Source organism: Tympanuchus pallidicinctus, unplaced genomic scaffold (assembly GCF_026119805.1).
Source record: "Tympanuchus pallidicinctus isolate F22 unplaced genomic scaffold, pur_lepc_1.0 scaffold15, whole genome shotgun sequence".
In the NCBI taxonomy this organism is placed as follows: Eukaryota; Metazoa; Chordata; class Aves; order Galliformes; family Phasianidae; genus Tympanuchus; species Tympanuchus pallidicinctus.
The window spans coordinates 10,454,561-10,473,682 of NW_026294669.1; the positions used below are offsets into that span (position 1 = coordinate 10,454,561).

Sequence of the window (19,122 nt, forward strand, 5' to 3'; positions counted from 1 at the left end):
GGAAGCTCCTTGTGCTACTCACATTAGTACTGTGCTCCTGCCTGGTTTACATCTCAGACACCTGAGTGATCTCAGCACTAATGATTTGTTCAGGTGCCACTCAGCAGTAACTGGGAGGACAGAGATTGGCTTTACTTAAATGGATACTAATTCCTCTCTGCATCTGTTTTGGCTGAGTGCAAGGAAAAACATGTGCTTTAGCTCTGTCTCTTCCATTAAATATATTTTGGTTGAATTTGCTTTGCAGTGCTATTGGTGGGGAAAAAAACCCAACCACCTAATATTAAAATTTATTACTCAGTCAAACTGTTCAGCATTTTACAAGACTGAAACAGAGAGATGAAGTCTGCTATGTAAGTCTTCTAAAATCAATGCATTTAAATAGCATGCTTAACAACAGGGTAGCAACTTCAAGTCTCTGGTTATGAGAACTTTCTCCTTAGGGTGTTGTAACACTGGAGGCCAGTGACATGCTTAACTTCTCCAGGTGAAGGCTTATTCTGTGACAAGTCATGTCCTGGAAGTGCATTAATATTTTGGTGAGCATTTGCTTCTCTGAGCAAGTCAAGTCAGATCAGCCACTGGATGAGAATTTTCCTCCATTTTAAGACTTTAACTGTATGTTAAAGTACTTGGTGCCTCTGGCCTGCTAGGTGCACTTGGAGGTTGTATTATTTAAATCTGTAGCTGATGCTAAAGAGTTAATAATAAATTAACTGGGAAAGCGTGCAGTCCTTAGAGACAGAGTACAGTTTCAGAATATGAAAGAACTCTCAAGTGATAGGACTAGGAGAGAAGATGGAAGTTTTGTGTGTGTGTTTCTCAGCATACTTACAAGAGGTGTGATAATTACTGATAAGTTTTGTTCAGATATTGCTAATAGATTTCATTCTTCTCTGGGGAAGCATTCCCATTACAGAGTAGAGCATAGATGGTACAAATCAGACCTGCATTGTCTGAAGCTCTGGCATCAAGAGTTTCACTTCCGAAGTCTCTCATCATCCTTGTTCTCATCCTTCTTTATGGACAGTTTGCAGTGTTTGAGATCTTTGATTTGTTTATAGACAGAATAGACAGGGAACTCTATGATTTCCATAATATGGAAGTGAGAGGTAACAGGAGAAGGCAAAATTTCTCAAGCCTTCTAGTGATCATTGTTAAATATGAATTTCTTGTGTGTGGAAGTTTGAATAATTTTCTTTACTTGGGCAGAGTGTGCTGCTGACTACACTCTAAACAAGGCTCTTCAAAAGAGTCCTTAGGATCATTTTGTCACTATAGGAGCTTTGATTTTGCTGGCATAAAACTGAAACTTGCATTTCTGTTATCTAAGGGAATGCCTGTAGATGAGAGCTTCTAAACTGGGTGAAGCTCTACCATCAAAGATGTACTTTCTGTTGTTTAAATAAAGCCACTTTTAAAAACATGGTTCACCTGGTATAATATAAATATGTCTTCTCTGGGAGATTGTTGGTGACAGGGATGTTGGAAAAGGATCAAGGTCATCAGACCCCCTGACAGATGGAATGCAAAATATGAACTTAGCTATGGCCAACAGCCTCAAGCACACAATCATGTCCATATGGCTTAATATATGCCAGGTGATTGCTGGTAACTGCATTGTCTTACCAAGCAAAAATGTGAACTAAATGTGTTAACTAAGCCTCTTCTGTAGATGTTTATGTAAATGTGCATTCCCTCCTATTTGTGATGGATATGAACACACAGAGGGAGGGCTGCAGGAGCTCGGCTGATGTGTGATATCTCACACTACAGTGAGTTCTGTCAGGAATTCCCTTGCTTTGCCTTTAGACATGTGATGACAGGCAGATTGGGAGTTACTCTAGTCACTGCCTTGATTTCCCTGCTGGTTTTCTGTGAAAAGAGATGCTGCTGAGAAACATCTTTTCTTTTCTCCTCCTTTTCTACAAAGTTCGTTTGCAAGGATGGGTTTGGGGGGAATGTTCTACAAGAGTTGGCTCTGCTGCAGTTGGCATCTGTCCAACCCCAGTTTTCTCAATGTGCAGAAAAAGCCATGAGCACAGCCCATACTGGCTTCAACCGAAGCACTCCAAGGGTATGGAAACAGTCCCTGTGTTGTTGGGATTACAACATGGGCCTCCATTACAAGGTTTGGAGTATTTTACTCCAGACCTAGTCAGAGCTTTCTGCAAGACTCATTAGGATACAGATGTACAAGTAGCATATAAGTATTTTTCATGTCCTGTATAGAGGAATCCAGCAAGAACTCTTTGTTCATAGAAATGGATAATTAAAAACTATAGTTTGATTTTATAACTTTTCCCTTCCTTCTTTTGGCATCCTAACAATTTATATTTTTTCTGTTTGCTCATGCAGGAACTACCTCTTCAGACTTAGTCTACACAACGTTTCTCTTATTCAGGTATGTCCATTGTTTTGTCTTTTCCTTTATTTGACTTACTAACGAATTTTTTGTAGTATTTGATGTGCATTTTTTTGAAGGCTGTGGAGTGTAAATTTGCCCAGAGTGGTGAAGCAGGGAGAAGTCAAAGTGAGAACATAATGCATATTTCCACTCCAACAATAATGCTGGGGGAAGGGCTTTTCTACATTTGCCCATTTGGACAGCACTCCCTGCTCTTGATTCGTGAGTGTCTGGGTGGTAATGGGATGTGCCAAAAATATGGCATCTTAGAGGAACAAAACATGTAGTGTAACTGATACAGGCTTAAACAGAACAAGGAATAGAAATCCTTGGCTTTCATTAGAGGAGGTGTCAACAACACAGGAAAAGCATTTACTGTTCTTGTCTATCCCCATTTTTAGCCTTTGTTGGCCCTCATTGAACATGGACTGCTGAGAAGCTGTGTTTTGTTGAATGTGTTACTAAAACCAAGACTGGACTTGCAAGCATTCAGCAGGTGAAATGTGCTGCAAAATACATGTTAACCATGGCAGAGTGGAGGCAAAGCAGCCGAAGTTTGAAGGGATTTGTTAATACTCAGCAGTGTTAGGACTTTCCTCTCACTGCACTAAACCTGGAATTGAAAGATGCTGAAAAATTTTTTGATGAAAACTCCAACTGCTTATCTTTAAATGAATACCTGTGTTCTGGAATATTTCCTATATTCTACAGTTGTTAGTGCACCAAAGATGTATTCAGCATTTTTCAGGCAGATGGAAAGGTCTTCTTTCTCTGCATGCTTTATAAAGAAGCCATTGGGCTAATATTTTCAGCCTTTCTTCTGTGCACAAGCCTTTTGCTGTTAGTAGGGGGTGTAAGTATAGATGGAGAGAAGAAAAGATGTTTAATGGATGTAAAATGCATTGAATCTTCCTTTAAATGGAAAACAAAGTCCAGAGTTACCAGTGACAATAATAAAGAGTTAGAGAAGCTGATACTCTCATTTGGCAGGAGTTTCCCTTTGCAGTGCTGTGTTAGCATGGCTGGAAGGATTCCAGCAAGCATACAGGAGAGGGAAGTCTCTAGTTATGTGAGGTGCTATACCTTCTGCAATGCCTGTGATCACACTGCACCATGCAATCTCTTGTGCTTGTCAGATATGAGGTCCTTTTCTATGAAAATCTACTGTGAATTTCCTTTATGCACTTCTGAAGCCAGGCTTGGCTTGAGCTCTTCTCAGTGCACCACATTTTCTTTCCTACCCAGCAAAAAATGGGAAGTCTCCTTCTATGGCACTGGAGGATGCTGTGGGATCTCCGGGTTAACATAATGAGCTTAGTTTGCTCCTGCTTTCTGGGTGTATCCGGTCACTTTGCCAAGACTGTTTGCATGACAAAGAGAGCATGGAATTATGTTGACACACGTGTTGGGAATGATGGAAGTGATTGTTTCCCAACCTAATGGTTGCCTAAGTAGCTGCTTGGCTCGCCTCCACAAAGCACATGATGCAGCTTAGAAGCACCCCCTCCCACCTTTCCTTCGCCGTGTATCATTTTAAAGTTCAGATCACAAAGCAAGACTAAAAACGCAAGGAATCTGTAGTTAGATCTATGGAGGGCAAGAACACAGTTTAAGAAGGTAGTCACAGTGCTAATTTGGGTTGTTTTTTATCTCCTCTTTGTTTGTACCTAAAATACAGTGTGGATCTTGTCAGACTTGATCAGGGAGTAGAGTTTCTTCTTTAGGCTGTGGTCTGATGTATTTCTGCTCTTGGGACTTAGTCTTCAGTGGTGCTAAATCAAGGTGCAGGATTTTGTTGGCAGATATCTACTCCCTTACACTTGTACTTCTGTGGGATGGAGTGGGATGTCTCCATAAGACAGCAGGTGATGCTTGCTGTGGAGCAAAACCTGGCAGCAGGAGGGATGTACACTGCAGCAGCATGGGGTGAAGTTTAAATGTAGTTTCCACCAAGTGCTCTCCTGCAGCCTGCTGTATCCCTAGGCTCTACCGTCTCCACAGGGAAAAGGCAAGGGCACATTGCAGCCCCACAGCAGCCCTGCAAAGAAGAGGAGGCCAGGGTGCTCCCATGAAGTAGATGGCTCTCAACCAACTTTTCAGCAAGGCTGGCAACAGTATCTTGCTGGAGCAAAATCCCCTTGCCAGTGCCTGCTTACATAGCAAATTCAGTACTTCTGTCTCTCATTCTGTAATGGGTAGATTTACTAGCTCGCTCTGCCTAATGCATGCTTTTCCTGACAGATATCTTTTCTTTAACAAGAAAATGAATATTTCCTGCCATTAAGTAAGCTATAAAATTTTTCATCACGATATTATTTTATTCATTGATTTTCTATGGGAATAAATTCTTCTTTGGGGGGATTATGATCCCCTTTAAATCTATTGTATATTGCAAGACCAGTGTTAACTATGTAGTTACTTTCTGATTTTAGAAGGGTTTTGAGCTCCCAGAATTTTAAAGGCTGCTTTTTCCTTCTACCTGTTGAATGGCTGTGGGTGGCTTTCATTTAAAGCCAGTGCAAAGTCCATGAAAATGAGCAAGAGCTCTCCACCAGCTCCGAGGATCTTTTTGTGAAGGCACCACTCCTGAAAATACATTTTAGTTTCAGAAGCTAATCTTCTGGTATTACTTTTCAATTGGGATTGGACTGCCACTAATAAAAATTCAGTTTTGTGATCTCCACAGAAAAGAATATTCTACAGTACCATAAAAGCCCTTCCCTGGAGCTGCAGTAGGAAGTAGTTGTCTTGGAACTGCAGTGGAACAGGAGAAAGTTTTTCACTCAGAGGGTGGTGATGCACTGGAACAGGCTACCCAGAGAGGTTGTGGATGCCCCATCCCTGCAGGCATTCAAGGCCAGGCTGGATGTGGCTCTGGGCAGCCTGGTCTGGTGGTTGGCGATCCTGCACATAGCAGGGAGATTGAAACTAGATGATCACTGTGGTTCTTTTCAACCCAGGCCATTCCATGATTCTACGCAAAAGGTGAAATTTAGCATTCTGTGGGCAAGTTACTGAAAAAGAGCTGTGTGAAAAAAATTACCCTATAGAATGGCTGTTATTACTGTGCAGGGGAGAAGTAAATTTTAGGATATGTCAGCTTATGGCATACGTTATATTTTCATGAAGGGATTGTTTCTTTTCTTTTCTTAGTTCCCAGCTCTTTCTTTTGGATTCCTTCTCTGAACCAAATGCTTTTTATTCCTGTTACTCTGTTGTGCGGCAGAACTTGATCCCAACTTGGATTTTCTGTTTGTGCTGCTGACGTTGCATCGCAGAGAACTGTAGCACTGAGCTTTTGCTTGAGAGCTGGTGATGGAATGAAGCAGAACTAGTTCATTTTGTGCTCTGCAGAACAATTTTCTAGATTCTCCTCTCCTCTCTTTGTTTCTGAAATGTTTTAAGAATTCCATTCTGTGTCTGAGAAACCTTTTACCAAATGAGTGTCAGTTGCAGGAGAAAATTTGATGGTGGTTATTTTTTTTGTGAGAAGGAGGTTTGGCTGAATGTCAACATCCAGAAGAAAACTGGGGCCAAGGTATCTTGGGGATCATTTGAGATTTTCTTTGTCTCAGCCTTTCTTGCCAACGTTGAGGTACATTTTTAGAGAATTTCTGAAAATCAGCATCTTACCGTGCCCCAGGCAGGATATTCAAAAACAAACACCTGTTAAGTTTGGAGAGTTTGGCGCACAGCATAAAATTCCTGCAGCAATAAAGAAACAAAGTTTTAAAATGGATGCCATTCTTAATCTTTTAGCAACTCTGTTAAACAAAATCCATGTGAAGTTTCATCTCCGTCTTTCAACTCCCCTTCTGTATGCTTTATAAGCTGTAAATATTAGATGCTTTATGGAACTCATTTTTAAAATGATGTGCACATGGAGCATATGCTGTTTAATTTATGTATGGGCCTGAAACAAGGTTAGCTTCTAATCTGCAGCTTTTGCAGCGAGGCCATAGAAAATTCTGCTTTCTGCTGGAGTTTGTGTGTTGTAATTAATAGAGTGGGTGGAAGGGTCATTTTAAAAACATAATCCTTTGAACAACTTTTTTAAAAAGCACAGTGCTGATTAGGACTTCTTAGCAAGGAATCCTACTCTCTGGTGTGTGTTAAAAGCAGGCTGCTTGGCAGGCAATTCATAAATCTCAGCACGGTGCCTACCCCCCCATCCCTTCCATTTTACCTGGGATCTAGAGCTCTCAGTAGAACCGAGTGGGAAATGACTTTTCCATTTCCAAAACCTTTTGGAGACGCCAACGTATTTTGCACTGTGATAAAAACAAGGTTGTTGACATCTCTGAAATCTGAAAGAGAAGGAGGTAGACTCATGCTTACTTGGGATACAAATATTCTGGGTCAGGTTATTTTCTGAGGGAACTAGAAAGAGGATTTGAATTGGCATTGCTCTCATCTCAAATAATTAACTTTGTTTGGGACATACTCTTTTCCTTTAAGTCTGCAACTAAAAATTTTCATCTGGACCCAGAGGCCCCTTTTGGACTCTCTTCTAATGGAAACTGTTAGGATTATCATATAATGTTTTCATTCCAATTATTTCTTTTAATGGGAGATCTTTAAGGAAAAAGTTTCTTTCCAACCCTGTGAAGTTCATATGCCAACCAATTATGTTTTATCAGGTTAATAGCATTTAAAATGGTTCATGAGTATCCAGTCCCTTTCTTAAAAATAAACCATATTTCAACAGAATATGGAAGAATCAACAAGTGCACCTGTAGGAAAACTATGTGGAAGACGGTTTATTTATCTGAAAATCTCAACACTGGAATTTCAGGATTAAAGCATGCTTTAATTAGCAATCTAATTTTTCATTTTCATGAGTGAGGACTAAGATCAGAAGAGAGCCATTTTACATGTCATATGGCCATAACTCAGGATGTGGGAGGGTTACCATAGGGTTATGTGCTGCTCTATAGCAGCAGAGCTGTTAGCATCTACATTGATGGCCCAATTGCGAAGCATTAGGATGCTAAAAAGATCTCCAAATTCATTTGACAGCACAGTTATTCCTGTGGGTGCTGCCCTGCATGTATCCAGTCACCAGGGCAGACCCATTGAAAGCACAAAGCTTAAACCCAAGCTCAAAGTTAGCAACATGTGCAAAGCAGCAGTAGGTCTGAAGGTCTGATTTGAAGCTTAATGAAGTCAACTTCTTTCTGTTGATATCATGGGGCTTTGCAATGGATATAAAAAAAAAAAAAAAAAATGGAATGAAATACTTCTGTATAGTCCTGTAGCAGATGAACTGCAGCATTTACCCCAGTTACTGGGCATTTACCCCAGTTTTACTTCTCTTATTCTAAGAAGCAGAAACCTCCCTGCTATGGAAAGGAGGCTCCCAAGCTGAATAGCTGCTCTTGAAGTCACACTTCTCTCCCTGCTATTCCCCAGGGAACCTTTAACTCTGTGGCATAATCACTGGTAAATCATCAGTACCCATCAACAACATGTAGTTTAGTAATAACAAGACTTGCCTTTCAGTCCTAAATATGTCACATAGCAACAAATGGAACGGGTTTTGTATTTTGCACTTTGAATCAAAAAAACCAACCATTAAATGCATTATTTTCTACTTATTTAGGGCTCAGTACTGCCACATTTATGTGTGCTGATGAGAAACTGTGCTGATGAGTGTTCTGCATGTGTATAAAAGTACGAGGAGAGGTGGCAGGGTTTTACTTGGGGTTTCTCTGTGCAGTTGAATAAAATATGATAAACAACACCAACAGGGAGCTGTGAGAAATACAGTTTACAGTACAAATTGTCTCTTGAGTAATCTTTCCTGGTGAAAATACTTCACCAGGAATTTTAAAGGATTTAGAACACATTCACAGAATCCTGGCACTCATCAGAAACCTTACAAATGATGGATAAATCCTACATCCCCAGGAGATCTTGGGTAGGCATCATCCAGATGGGCTCGCAGGGCCTGATTCACACTGCTGCATCCTCTGCCCATGTATCCATGCACCGTTTGTTCCCTTGTGAAAAAGGACTCTAGAGCTTCTTTGTAAAGCAGTGGGAGTTTTGTCAATAGAAAGAGGGAGATGTATTTCAGATTTACTTGCAAGCACATCCTTGAGTCAGAGGCATTTCCATTTTTTGAAATACCCTTTCAAAAATCAAGAGGAAAGTGTGCACTGATATGACAGTGCAAACCTGTGAGTGCTTAAAAGTAGGCCCCGGTTTGCTGAAGGTATTTATCTGTTCAATCTAGTTGGAGAGCCAAGATTATTATCCAATTTAAAATCCAGTTTGGGAAGCAATTCTGGGAGAGTGAGACCACTTTGTGTAGCTTTATGTGCCACCTGAGAGGAGATCCATTTTGATATGTTCAGAAATAAGCTTCACTTTCCACAAGACATTTCTTTAAAAAAACAGTTTATTATTTGTTTCTTGCGGATTCACAGATACTTCTTTGAATTATGGGGTACATACTTCTAGATAAAACATTCATTTCTTTATTTCTTGCCCAATGCAGTTCCCTCATTTAAAAACATAATCAAAGCCTCTACCAGAGCAGATGCAGTATTTAATATGTGGCTTATAGCTGAGTTATGATTGTCACATATTTTATCAGTATGCTACATTTTTTATTAGCAGATTAACATATAAATCTATTCATAAATCACCTTCCAAAGCTGCACCTAAAGCCTCTCACTCTCAGCCTAGAGGTTTAAAACTATTCTGTAATAAAGCTTATATTGGCTGAACAAACTTTCCGGCATATTCAGCTTTTTTAGTCTTACGGTCTCAGGTTCCCAAATCAAATCTACTCCCCAGACACACCCCTCCTTAAAATGACAAATCAAGAGCTATGCTGCAGCTTTCAGGTGCTGTGTTCCCTTCCCAGATCTATCTAGGAAGAAGTTTCTATCTGGAGTGAGAGATGGGTGATGAAAACCAGGAGTTGGCCATGTCTGAGGGCTGTGCTTCTTCCTCCAAGGACACACCTTATAGCTCCTCGCTGCAGAGAACCATGATCTCTAGACTGCACTGACATGAGCCACCGGGGACTGGTTTTGTCCCTATGTTACTCAGCACGTGAAATTCAGAGAGCAGAAGAAACTATCACTTGTCACACTCTGTGATGTCAAGTGATTTTGGAACACAGCATACCCTCTGTCTGAGAGAACTCAGCTTAGGAGTCAGTTTATATCCAGCAAAGCTTTTAAGCCCATGTTTAGCTTTAAATAAATGCCTATTTTCCTCTGAGAACTGTTGAAGAACATGCTGCATGCTCTACTGGGGGAGCATAATTTCAGTATGTGCATTAACAGATTCGCTAAACTGGCTCAGAGTGGGCTGCCTGGTTGTGACCAACACAATTGCTCTTTAAAGTGAGTATTTAGGCATTAGGAAGGTCTCATACATATGTATATTTACATATGTTTGTATTCATGCATGTATATGTACGCATGAGAATCATACACATGGGGTTACATAGCATATAGAGGAGCTGCAGAAGATATAGCTGTTTGCATTCATACTTGGTATTGAGCTGGACAGCTTGTTTGGAGGCAGGGAAGGCTCACAAGGGGCAGGTGAAGTGGTTGTCAGCTGTGGGTTGTCACCTGCATTTGTGTTAGTTGTCATTACCTCCCTCCTTGCCTCACCTCACTTAAATGCCAAAATTACTGCAGGAGTTTTGGTCTTTGTCAGCAAATATTACATGCAGGATTCAGAAACTGAGAATTTAATTAGCTGCTGAAGTCACTTACTGATAACAGTGGCATATTGGGCTTTTTATTTGATAAAGCCCTGTCAGGCATTTTATGTGTAAGAAATGAAGACTAATGTTCTTATTCCTTGCAACTTACAGTTAGAACCATTGATCGTACCTTACACAGAAAAGTAAAAGAAGGAAAATGAAAAAAAAATAAATACTACAGCCTTCTCACTTCTTGCCACCAGTGTTGCTTCTGTGTCTTTACCAAATGTATTTCAGCTCATCTATTTGCCCTTTTTTTCCCTTTTTTTTTTTCCCCCCCAATGTAGGATGCTTCCTGCTTCCCCCTTTGGTGCCCAGCAGTCTCTCAAAGAATTTGTGTGGCTCTTTGGTCCCTGCCCTGTCCATGTCTTCATCCACTGCTGTGATATAGCCAGCCCTGGGGCTGGTCCTGCAGGCTAATCAGCTCCTGTTGGCTATGCTTTAATGAAACCACAGCCTAAGAGCGGTGGATGTGGTAGTAGAGACCTGTTGAGTTTCACATGCTGACTCGCAGCTCTCAGTCAGCTCTAACTCTGAATCTTTGCAGAGCTGCACATGGCTCATAGACTTCAAAACAATTTTTTCATTGCCTTTTATTTTTTTAAGACAATGCAAGGAAATATCTACATTTTATATTCAAAGCAGAGCTTAAGAGAGATTTAAATGATTCATGTCCCTTGAGCTGTCTCTCTGCACGGGATTAAGTTTGACCCTGATAGCATCCAGTCATTATAAAGAGAGTATTAAAAAATCACCATTTATTGATTTGCACCTCTCTTAAAGGACCCATGCATGACCTCATACGTTTCCTTCTAAACCAGCCATTGACCTCTAAGAAAAAAAAGAATTATTTTATAGTAAATACATTTCTTGTCAGTGCATGTGGGTTTTTTTTTTCCTCCTGGATAAATAATCCCACTTTCTCTGTTAGTAACAGTTTAGCTGATGTCTGTTTTACAGCTTCTTTTAAACGTTAATGGTTCTGAATGAGTAATGTAGTGGGGATTACTGGAGCCTGGGGCTATGCAGTGGAGTCACTTACATGGACTGCGCAGCTGTTACCATAAAACCAGAGCTGGGGAGCAGAGACAGGGATGGTTTGCTCATCACTCCCACAAGATGTCAAGTCTGGTGCAGTACAGCTTCCCTCAGCCCTTTGATGACCTCAGAGAGCTTTAGCCTTGAAGGCTTCACCTGCCTTCCCTGGGCTGAGCTCAAGGAAGCACCACCCATGTGCTAAGAGAACAGATGAGTAAGCAGGCACCAACCTGACTGTGCCAAAGGCCTCCCAGCACACTGGAAAATGAAAGTTCACATCCTTCAAAAGCCGCCTGGATACTGGCCTTTGTAACCTGCTCTTGGTGGCCCTGCTTTGAGCAGGCTTGGGCCAGATAGACTCAGAGTTGCCTTCCCACCTCAGCCATTCTGGGATTCTGTCAGGCAATCGTTGCTGTGATTTGGCTGCTAATGTGTTGTCAGTGAGAGAGAAAAGTTAGGTTGTGCCAACAAAGGGGGGCGGGGGGGGGATGATGAAATCTGGCTGTGGGGTATAAGAGAGTAGCTGAGTGCCACCACAGCGTGGATGGTCCACAGGAACAACATCCTGCCAAGTATTCTACTGCCACTGAAATACTTCATCTAAAAGTTACCACACTGTATTTATACCTATCTGGTATGTTTTTATTGGTAGCTTGACCAAGTGCAGACTATTTTCTTTTGAAACAGGGGAGACCAAGCATAGCATAGACTAAACAACTCACATTTGGACAGCTATGGTGGTGAGGTGGTTTCCAGCCACCTCCTGTCTTTTTCTTTCTCCACACCTGAAGCAGAGATGATGATGCTTGTCCTCTTAAAGTTCTTTGAAATACACAGCTTTTTTGTTTAACACATAAGTATTACGCACAGTGATATGCATATGCAAATGTAGTGAATTTGTCTTAATTGTGAGTCTGAAAAGTTGTTATATTCTGTGCCATGGTATGTGTAATATTAACCAGCTGTTTTCTTCACCTTTGCTTTCAATATAAGAAATTATGCAACTTAAGAGTGTCTCCATGGACAAACTTTTCACTATATTTTTGTAAACTTCTTAAAGGAAACTCTTTTAATGTAAAAAATTGAATTGTTGGGCTGTGGAACTTACCCCTTGAGATAAAAATACTTAAAATGTAAGCAATTGTTTAAACTTGTTTTAAAATAAGAGATCAGCTTGGAAAGAAAAGGGGGAAGGGGATTAGTAAAGATATTTTTCCATCTGAAATACTTCTGACAGCAAATTGGATCAAGTTCAGTACATTACTTTAATTATTAGTTAACCATTTCAGAGAGGAGACGAGGCATGGCTTTTGGTTTTTGAATGGTTCATTTCCTCGTAAGTAAAGAAGAAGGAATAATAGGGCTGCAGCCATTTGAATAGGCTGCAGGGTAGCTCAAAGAGAAAAGATAGAAGCTTTCTTCAGAATGACAAAAAAAGTTCTGAAATTAGCCTGGGAGTATTAAGAGATAAACTGCAGTTGCCTAAGAAGAGATGATTTTGATGCATGGGACAGAAAAGAATGATCAATGGTTCATGAATATACTAGTGGTAAACATAGTGACAGGAGAAAAAAATGTCTCTGGCTAATGTAATTGTTACAAATTTAGTAGCTTTTGCTATGAAAGCAGTTGCTGGAGATTTAAGAACAAGGCAAAGAAAAACTTTTTTTCAAAACGCAATAAATGTAAAAGCATTGAAAACTACCAAAAACGAGTCTGACAGAACAGGTACAAAGAAGTATGCTGCATTATACCTGTTGGGGAATCATTTGGTATTCCTCAACTTAATTATAAGCATAATTATATTCTCAAGACTCATTTGTAGAATGCTTGACCTTGGTAGAGGTCAGATACAAACGTGGTAGAAGCGAGGAAAGGAAAGAGACAGGTGGCAGAGGGAATGTGACGGCAAGGCTTGAAGTGAAGAAAATTGGAAAATAAATCCTGGTTTGGCAGGCGAGTGCAAACTGGAGAGCAGAACAGAGGAGCTGGGAGGGAGGGAGGGATAAAAGACATTGCATCAAGAGTCTTCTTTGCAGGAAAAGGAGCAAGTAAATTCCTTATTGAGATGAAGCTTGGCAGAGCTCACTATAGCATCAGGTGCTGACGTCTGGTGTTGGAGAAGAGGAGGCAAAAGAAGGCAAACTGTGACAGACCAAGCAGGGAATCTGAAGGCATCTGTTCCCAAGCCGTAGGAGGAAGCTAGGTGGATTGATGCTACACACAGCAGTTGGGCTCTGGCCACTTACAGGAGCAGCAGGTGGGAACTGCTTCTGACCCAGTGTAGAAGGGGCTAGAAATACCCAGAATTTTGATGATGGGATGGGAGAGGGGAGGAGAGCCAGCATCCCTAAGTTCTGTGCTCCCATTCTACAGCAGTAGATGAAACTTGGGAAATATCTTCTAGACTCTTGATAAATCAATCCCATTGCTTTTATTCAAATTGGTTTCCTAGAGAAGTATTTGATTTTATATTAATAAAGTGTGGAACTCGACTGTAGCATGTACTACTAGTGATACAATGGTATTTGGAATATGAAGCTTTTGATGTAGATGTAAGCAAAAACAGATTTTCAGGTTCTGTCAGACTCACCATTGATCACTGAAAGGATCTCATGGAGGTAAAGTTGTAGATAACTGTAGCCTGCTTGGAGCCTTCCAGTGTACTTAGGATTGGATATATTTTGCCTTCAAAATTAGTTGGAATTGCTGAGTAGTAGAGGAGCTGGGAGAAATGTGTGGGGAATTCAATACTTGTTTCTTCTCTTCCTTTGTACTTAAGAGTTCTGTGTTGATAGAGCACAGATGGTCTTAGATTAAGGAAAAAACATGCCAGAACTGCAAGCTAGGCTCAGACTGGGAGTTAAGCTTGACATGAAATAAGCAGAAGGCTGTAATTAGCTTATCAAGAGCATTAGGCACCTGGCGGAGGAAAGCAGGTTTGTAACGCACGGTGTAGATAGAGAACAATAAAATAGATACTGAAGTATGTTTTGTGAAGCATGGGGGACTTTTCATCACTGGCTTCTTCTCCCAGCCCAGTCTGGAGGATTCCTACTTATTCTTGGTTATTGGTGATTTATCAAAAGTGATATTTTCTGACAGGCTGTGATTGTGAGCACCAAACCTCACAGAAGCCAGAGAGTCAAAAAGTCAAAATCTAAATGTGTTGTCAAAACCTTCCCTGGAAAGCTCACACCACACTTGCCTGTGTACCTTGTGTGATCCCTGACTGTATTGTCATCCCACTGTTTCCTTCTGTTCTTTCTGCCTGGCTTTTGCAGCTGCCTGATGTCTTTCACACTAACCCAAGGGTTGAGGCTCAGTGGGGCAAGGATTGCCAGTTAACCGCAAGCAGAAACGCTTAGAGAGTGCAGTTGAGTTTTCTGTGTGCTACCACTGTGCATGTCAATATCCTGCCATCTAGGAACAGTAGTTTAGATCCTTTCTCCAGATATGCAAAAGAAATGGAAATTCAGATATGTCTGCTGAATTGGATAAAGTACAAACACTCCCTCTATATTTTTTTTTTAGCTGAGGATTTAGAATTTGTTTTCTCCATATTCTTGAAGCTCAGAATCTATTGTTTGAAATAGAGAAGAGCAGGATGGAAAGTTTGTTTTCACTTCTGGTCCTCGTGCAACTCAGGCTCAGGTGGGATCTCTTTTCACTGTGCCTTGCAAAACTTTCCCAATCTCTCTGGCTTGCATGAAACTGGCCCTGGCTAATTAAAGTAATCACAAAACTTTCCTTTGGTCTTAATGCATCTTTCACTTAAAGATTTCAATTAAAGATTTCCAGTGCCTTTTTTTCTCCCACTTTTGGTTGCACTACAGCAAGCTTAAGTGCACAACCAGAAAAGAGTGTTGATAGGATAAGCTGAATCACATGCACATTTTATTTGTTTAATTGCACACTGCCCCCTTTTTTCAGGCCAAGACAGGACTCAACCTGTGCTCAACCTCTTATACAATTTTAATGAGAATATATTGCAGTGTTTGTTACGTGAAAGAGTATTAGACCTCCCCTAATGCAATAGATGTGATTACCTAAAGAAAAACCAGAGGTACAGAACAGTGAAAATGGCATCCTGAGTTCTTCATTAGTCTCTTAAATACTGCACAGTCTGCTGATTTTTATTCCTGAATCTCAGCATAATTTTGGGGAAAATCAGATCCAGTTGGGTCATTTCAAATTTATTTTTCTCCCACTCAGAGCAGAGGAGTAAATACTGAATAAGTATATTCAGTGATGTAACCTGGAGAGGAATAAAGAATGCAAGATCTTCCCAACTTATTTTAGAAAGCTGATAATGCAGAGGGGTTTCATTTCTGCTTTAAATGATCATATTTTTGATTTGAAGCATGTATAGGGAGGTTACCTTTCATAGCTGAACTCTTAATGTGGATGTATGAAAACGAACTCAGTTGACTGTGCAGGATTTGTCCAGTCTGTCTCAGAAGCAGAAAAAAATAAGAGCTTGTATATTGGAGAACCCTTAACATCTCTACATAGCAGCGAGCCTCAAAGAGACACAATGGTAAGGAAATCCAGAGCAGAAAAATGAAGGAGAATAAGATTGCCTTGCTTGATGAAGAAGCACAAAGAAGACTATAGCCATGGTAAATTGATTTTGTACTGAATATGGGCTGATCCATTGGAAGGGTTTTTGAACCCTGTATTCCAGAAATCATTGTGCAAAACATTAAGGGGGTCTGCTTAGAAGTCTTGTCACATCCATCAGTGGAGCCCACAAAAAGGAAGGAGGGATTTAGTTCTGAATGGCGACTCTGCCAAAGAACATAAAGGGGTGGGGATGGACATCTTTTGGCAGTAGAGGGGCCTCAAAGGAAGAATTGCCTTCATTTTACCAAGGGCGACCATTGCTGTGAATCTGTTTGTTTGCTGGTTTCTTAGAAATATCTTGTACCTTGTTGGTGGCTACTGAAAGGAAAAAAAAATAGAAAAACCTATTTACAGAATAGTGCTGGAGATGTAAGGAGGAGTGCTGTGTAGTGCCCACCTGGCCAGTCCAACCACACCTGTGTGTGCGTTGGCCGTATATATATTCCTGACTTGTGCTTGACTGCAGTGGAATTTTTCTTTCACTGTTTTTCTCTGTGTGTATTTTCAACTTCTTTATTTAGTTATTTTATTGATTTATCATATAATCTTACTCTTCGTGTTCACCAGTATATTTAGTAAATGTTTGTTGTCGTAAGTGACAAATTGAATGTGACGTGGCAAGAAACCAAATTTCACTGTGTTAATTACTCAGTATACTAGAAGTCTTGTCTCAGTTATTGTATGCTTTTGATCTCCAATAATAGGAAACAATGTGAGCCATCCTTCCCTAACATTTTCTGTGCTGCTCTCCAGTTCTGAGTGTTGTCGTTCATTTTAGTCTGGCTACAGATGAGAGCTTTAAGGTCTTTTTTTTCACTTTCCATGCCAAATGTCCCAGTTAACTAAGACTATCTGCTTGCATTTGACCCTATCCATAATTTTGCATACTTAAAAGCAATAGTAATATCCAATGGATTAAGTTTTCAAAAGAGAAGGTGAGTATTCCCATGCTGTACTTGCAATAAATCACTGCCATGTTAAGCATTTTCAAGAAATGTGAAGTAGATCATCAGCAAAATGAAATTGTTGTCACAGACTGACATTTTTCTGTACATGGAATGATAAAAACATAAACAACTAGATAGATAGTGGAAACAGAAATCCAGTGCCATCTTTATCTCTGTTCTCTATAGCTGTATCTTTCTTCCAAAATAAGATCTTGGCATGTTCATCTAACATTGTTGCATAAATATGTAGTTGTCAGCATAAGCTCAGCACACAGCCACAGCAGAGCATGTATTCCATCTTTCTTTACTGTTATGGACAGTACTGCTATCTAATCTGTTGCTAAAACCTGTAATCAGGGCATCATTCCTTGTTTCCATGAGCTTTTTGGTTCAGGTGTAGCATCTTTTAACTCACACTGTTAGCAGCTGTTTTGTCACTGGGTCACCAGTGTCTTTGCATCCTTAGGCTGATTCCCCTTTCTTTGGACTGTATCCTTGGTGTGCTGCTTTAAAGTTTGTATGAAAGTAACGGGCATTTCACAGGTCTGCTTATCACTTCCTATAAGAGGCTGACCACACTTTGAATTAGCTCATGAAGCCCACGTCTCTCCTCCCCTTGGTTATGTACGCCTTCTCATCTTGCTTTCTCCCAAGTGTTCCCTTGTGTCTCAGAAGAATCTCAACCTTGATAAACAAAATGGTTACAAAAACCTCAAAATGAGTCTTAGCTAGCTGAGACCTTTCCCTGTTGTGTGGTCATGCTCCATTGTCTCTCCTGTCCACTTTTGTGCACTGCTATCCACTGCTAATCCTAATGCCTCTCATTATGCTTATAACACATTTTGGCAAATTATGCTGCAGCTATACACAGGCTTACGCAGGGAGTCCTGAGCTTCAATGGAGGCTTAGGCACTTATCAACTACTCTGAAAACTGCAAATGTAGATGGCAAATCTAAAAAAATCTCAAAGTCTCCTTCTTGTGGGATTCAGCATTTAGTTACAAATGTTTTAAACTAGGGCTGCTGAAACTATGCTTAAAGCACCAGAGAGTCAATCCACTTGCTTCAAACATGAGTTTGAATGTGACCGTATGTCCCCAGGGTTGAGATGGCTGCTCTATTACAAGCTGTCCTTTGTACACTAATACTCACAAAAGGCTGCAAACAGCAGGTTGAAACATGGATGTGACTGTATTTATTGTTTATCTTGCAAAATATATTTCCATTTTAGTACTTGGTATGAAATGTTTACTGAAACTTCAGACAGTTTTCTTTCATAATAAATACTTGTATAGTGCTTTCCATCTGAGTGTGCTGTAGAAACCATGATCTGTTAAGCCTCATACAATACTCCTTCTAGATAAGGAAGTGCACAGTCCAGAGTTGTAAATTCCTTCCTGACACTGCAGAGGGAGGGGAGGCTGAATTTATGGCCCTGACACTGTTTAATGGAATCCCCTGCAGTACAAGCGGAAGTTGGAGGCACCAAAGATCAGTTTTGGTTTTGTGTGTCAGACTATGGCCTTCCCTGAAATGTCAGAAAGAAGATGACTGGATGCATGGCATGGTGCTCATCTCTGCACCCGCTGTCTGTACAGCACTGATTCACACTGTGCACACTGTGATATTAGTGAAAAAATGCTATCAAGAACTCATTTTGTGCTACACAGGGAAGTTTTAGTTCCTAAGAAAGCAAAGTTTGGTGTTCAACTCTGCCTTTAACAAGCTCAGTGGCTTTTCCTAGCCAGTTGACCTCTCTGTGCTTGTGATTTTCCCTTCCTCCCATGTGCCTGTGTTGTCTGCTTAGCTTGTAAGTGCTGTCAGATAGAAATTCTTTCCCACAGCATGTCTCTATATTGCCTAGAAATATAAGGTCACCATCTCAGTCCATGCCTCTTCGTGCTCCTGTAATACAAGTGAATAACAAAGGATTGTGAAGCTGGGAGAGGGGAATTGGTAGAGTTAGCCATTCAAGAGCTCAAAGCAACTGATAATGTTCCCCCTCCGTGGCCTTGGGTGCTGGGATAGGATAGCAAGAGGCTGGAGATTGCTTATAGAGAAGAGTTCCAGTTCAGAGATTAAAGTGACCTAAACTGGAACTGCTTGTGCATGTTTGACAGCCTCCATCTTGTGAGTGCGCCATTTTGAGGCCTTGCCAGCTGACTGGCAGCCCAGCCCTCCAGCAGAGCATGCAGCCAGGTCTGCCTGGCAGGGTGCATGACGGGCACTTTGTTTGCAAGAAACTTACAGCTTGAGTTTTACTGCATCCCGAAGGCTCTCAGATCACTTAAGGAAAATCGATTAATAATTTGATAAAACACAAAACAATTCCCTTCATCCACATTCCTCCTCCCCGCCCCCCTCCAAACAAA

At 40.7% G+C, this 19,122-nt stretch overlaps 1 protein-coding gene across 6 annotated transcripts in view; it reads left to right on the forward strand.

The window, feature by feature from the left end:
• The window catches only part of SEMA5B (semaphorin 5B), a 251,698-nt gene that overhangs the window by 148,296 nt on the left and 84,280 nt on the right, over positions 1 to 19,122 (forward strand). For 5 of the 6 annotated variants that reach the window (XM_052676287.1, XM_052676292.1, XM_052676288.1 and 2 more), the window contains exon 6: positions 2,359 to 2,404. In XM_052676287.1, coding sequence (XP_052532247.1) covers positions 2,359 to 2,404 — 46 coding nt within the window. Of the gene's footprint in view, positions 1 to 178; positions 354 to 2,358; positions 2,405 to 19,122 lie in introns of those variants that run through there. The other variant, XM_052676291.1, reaches the window with a different exon arrangement.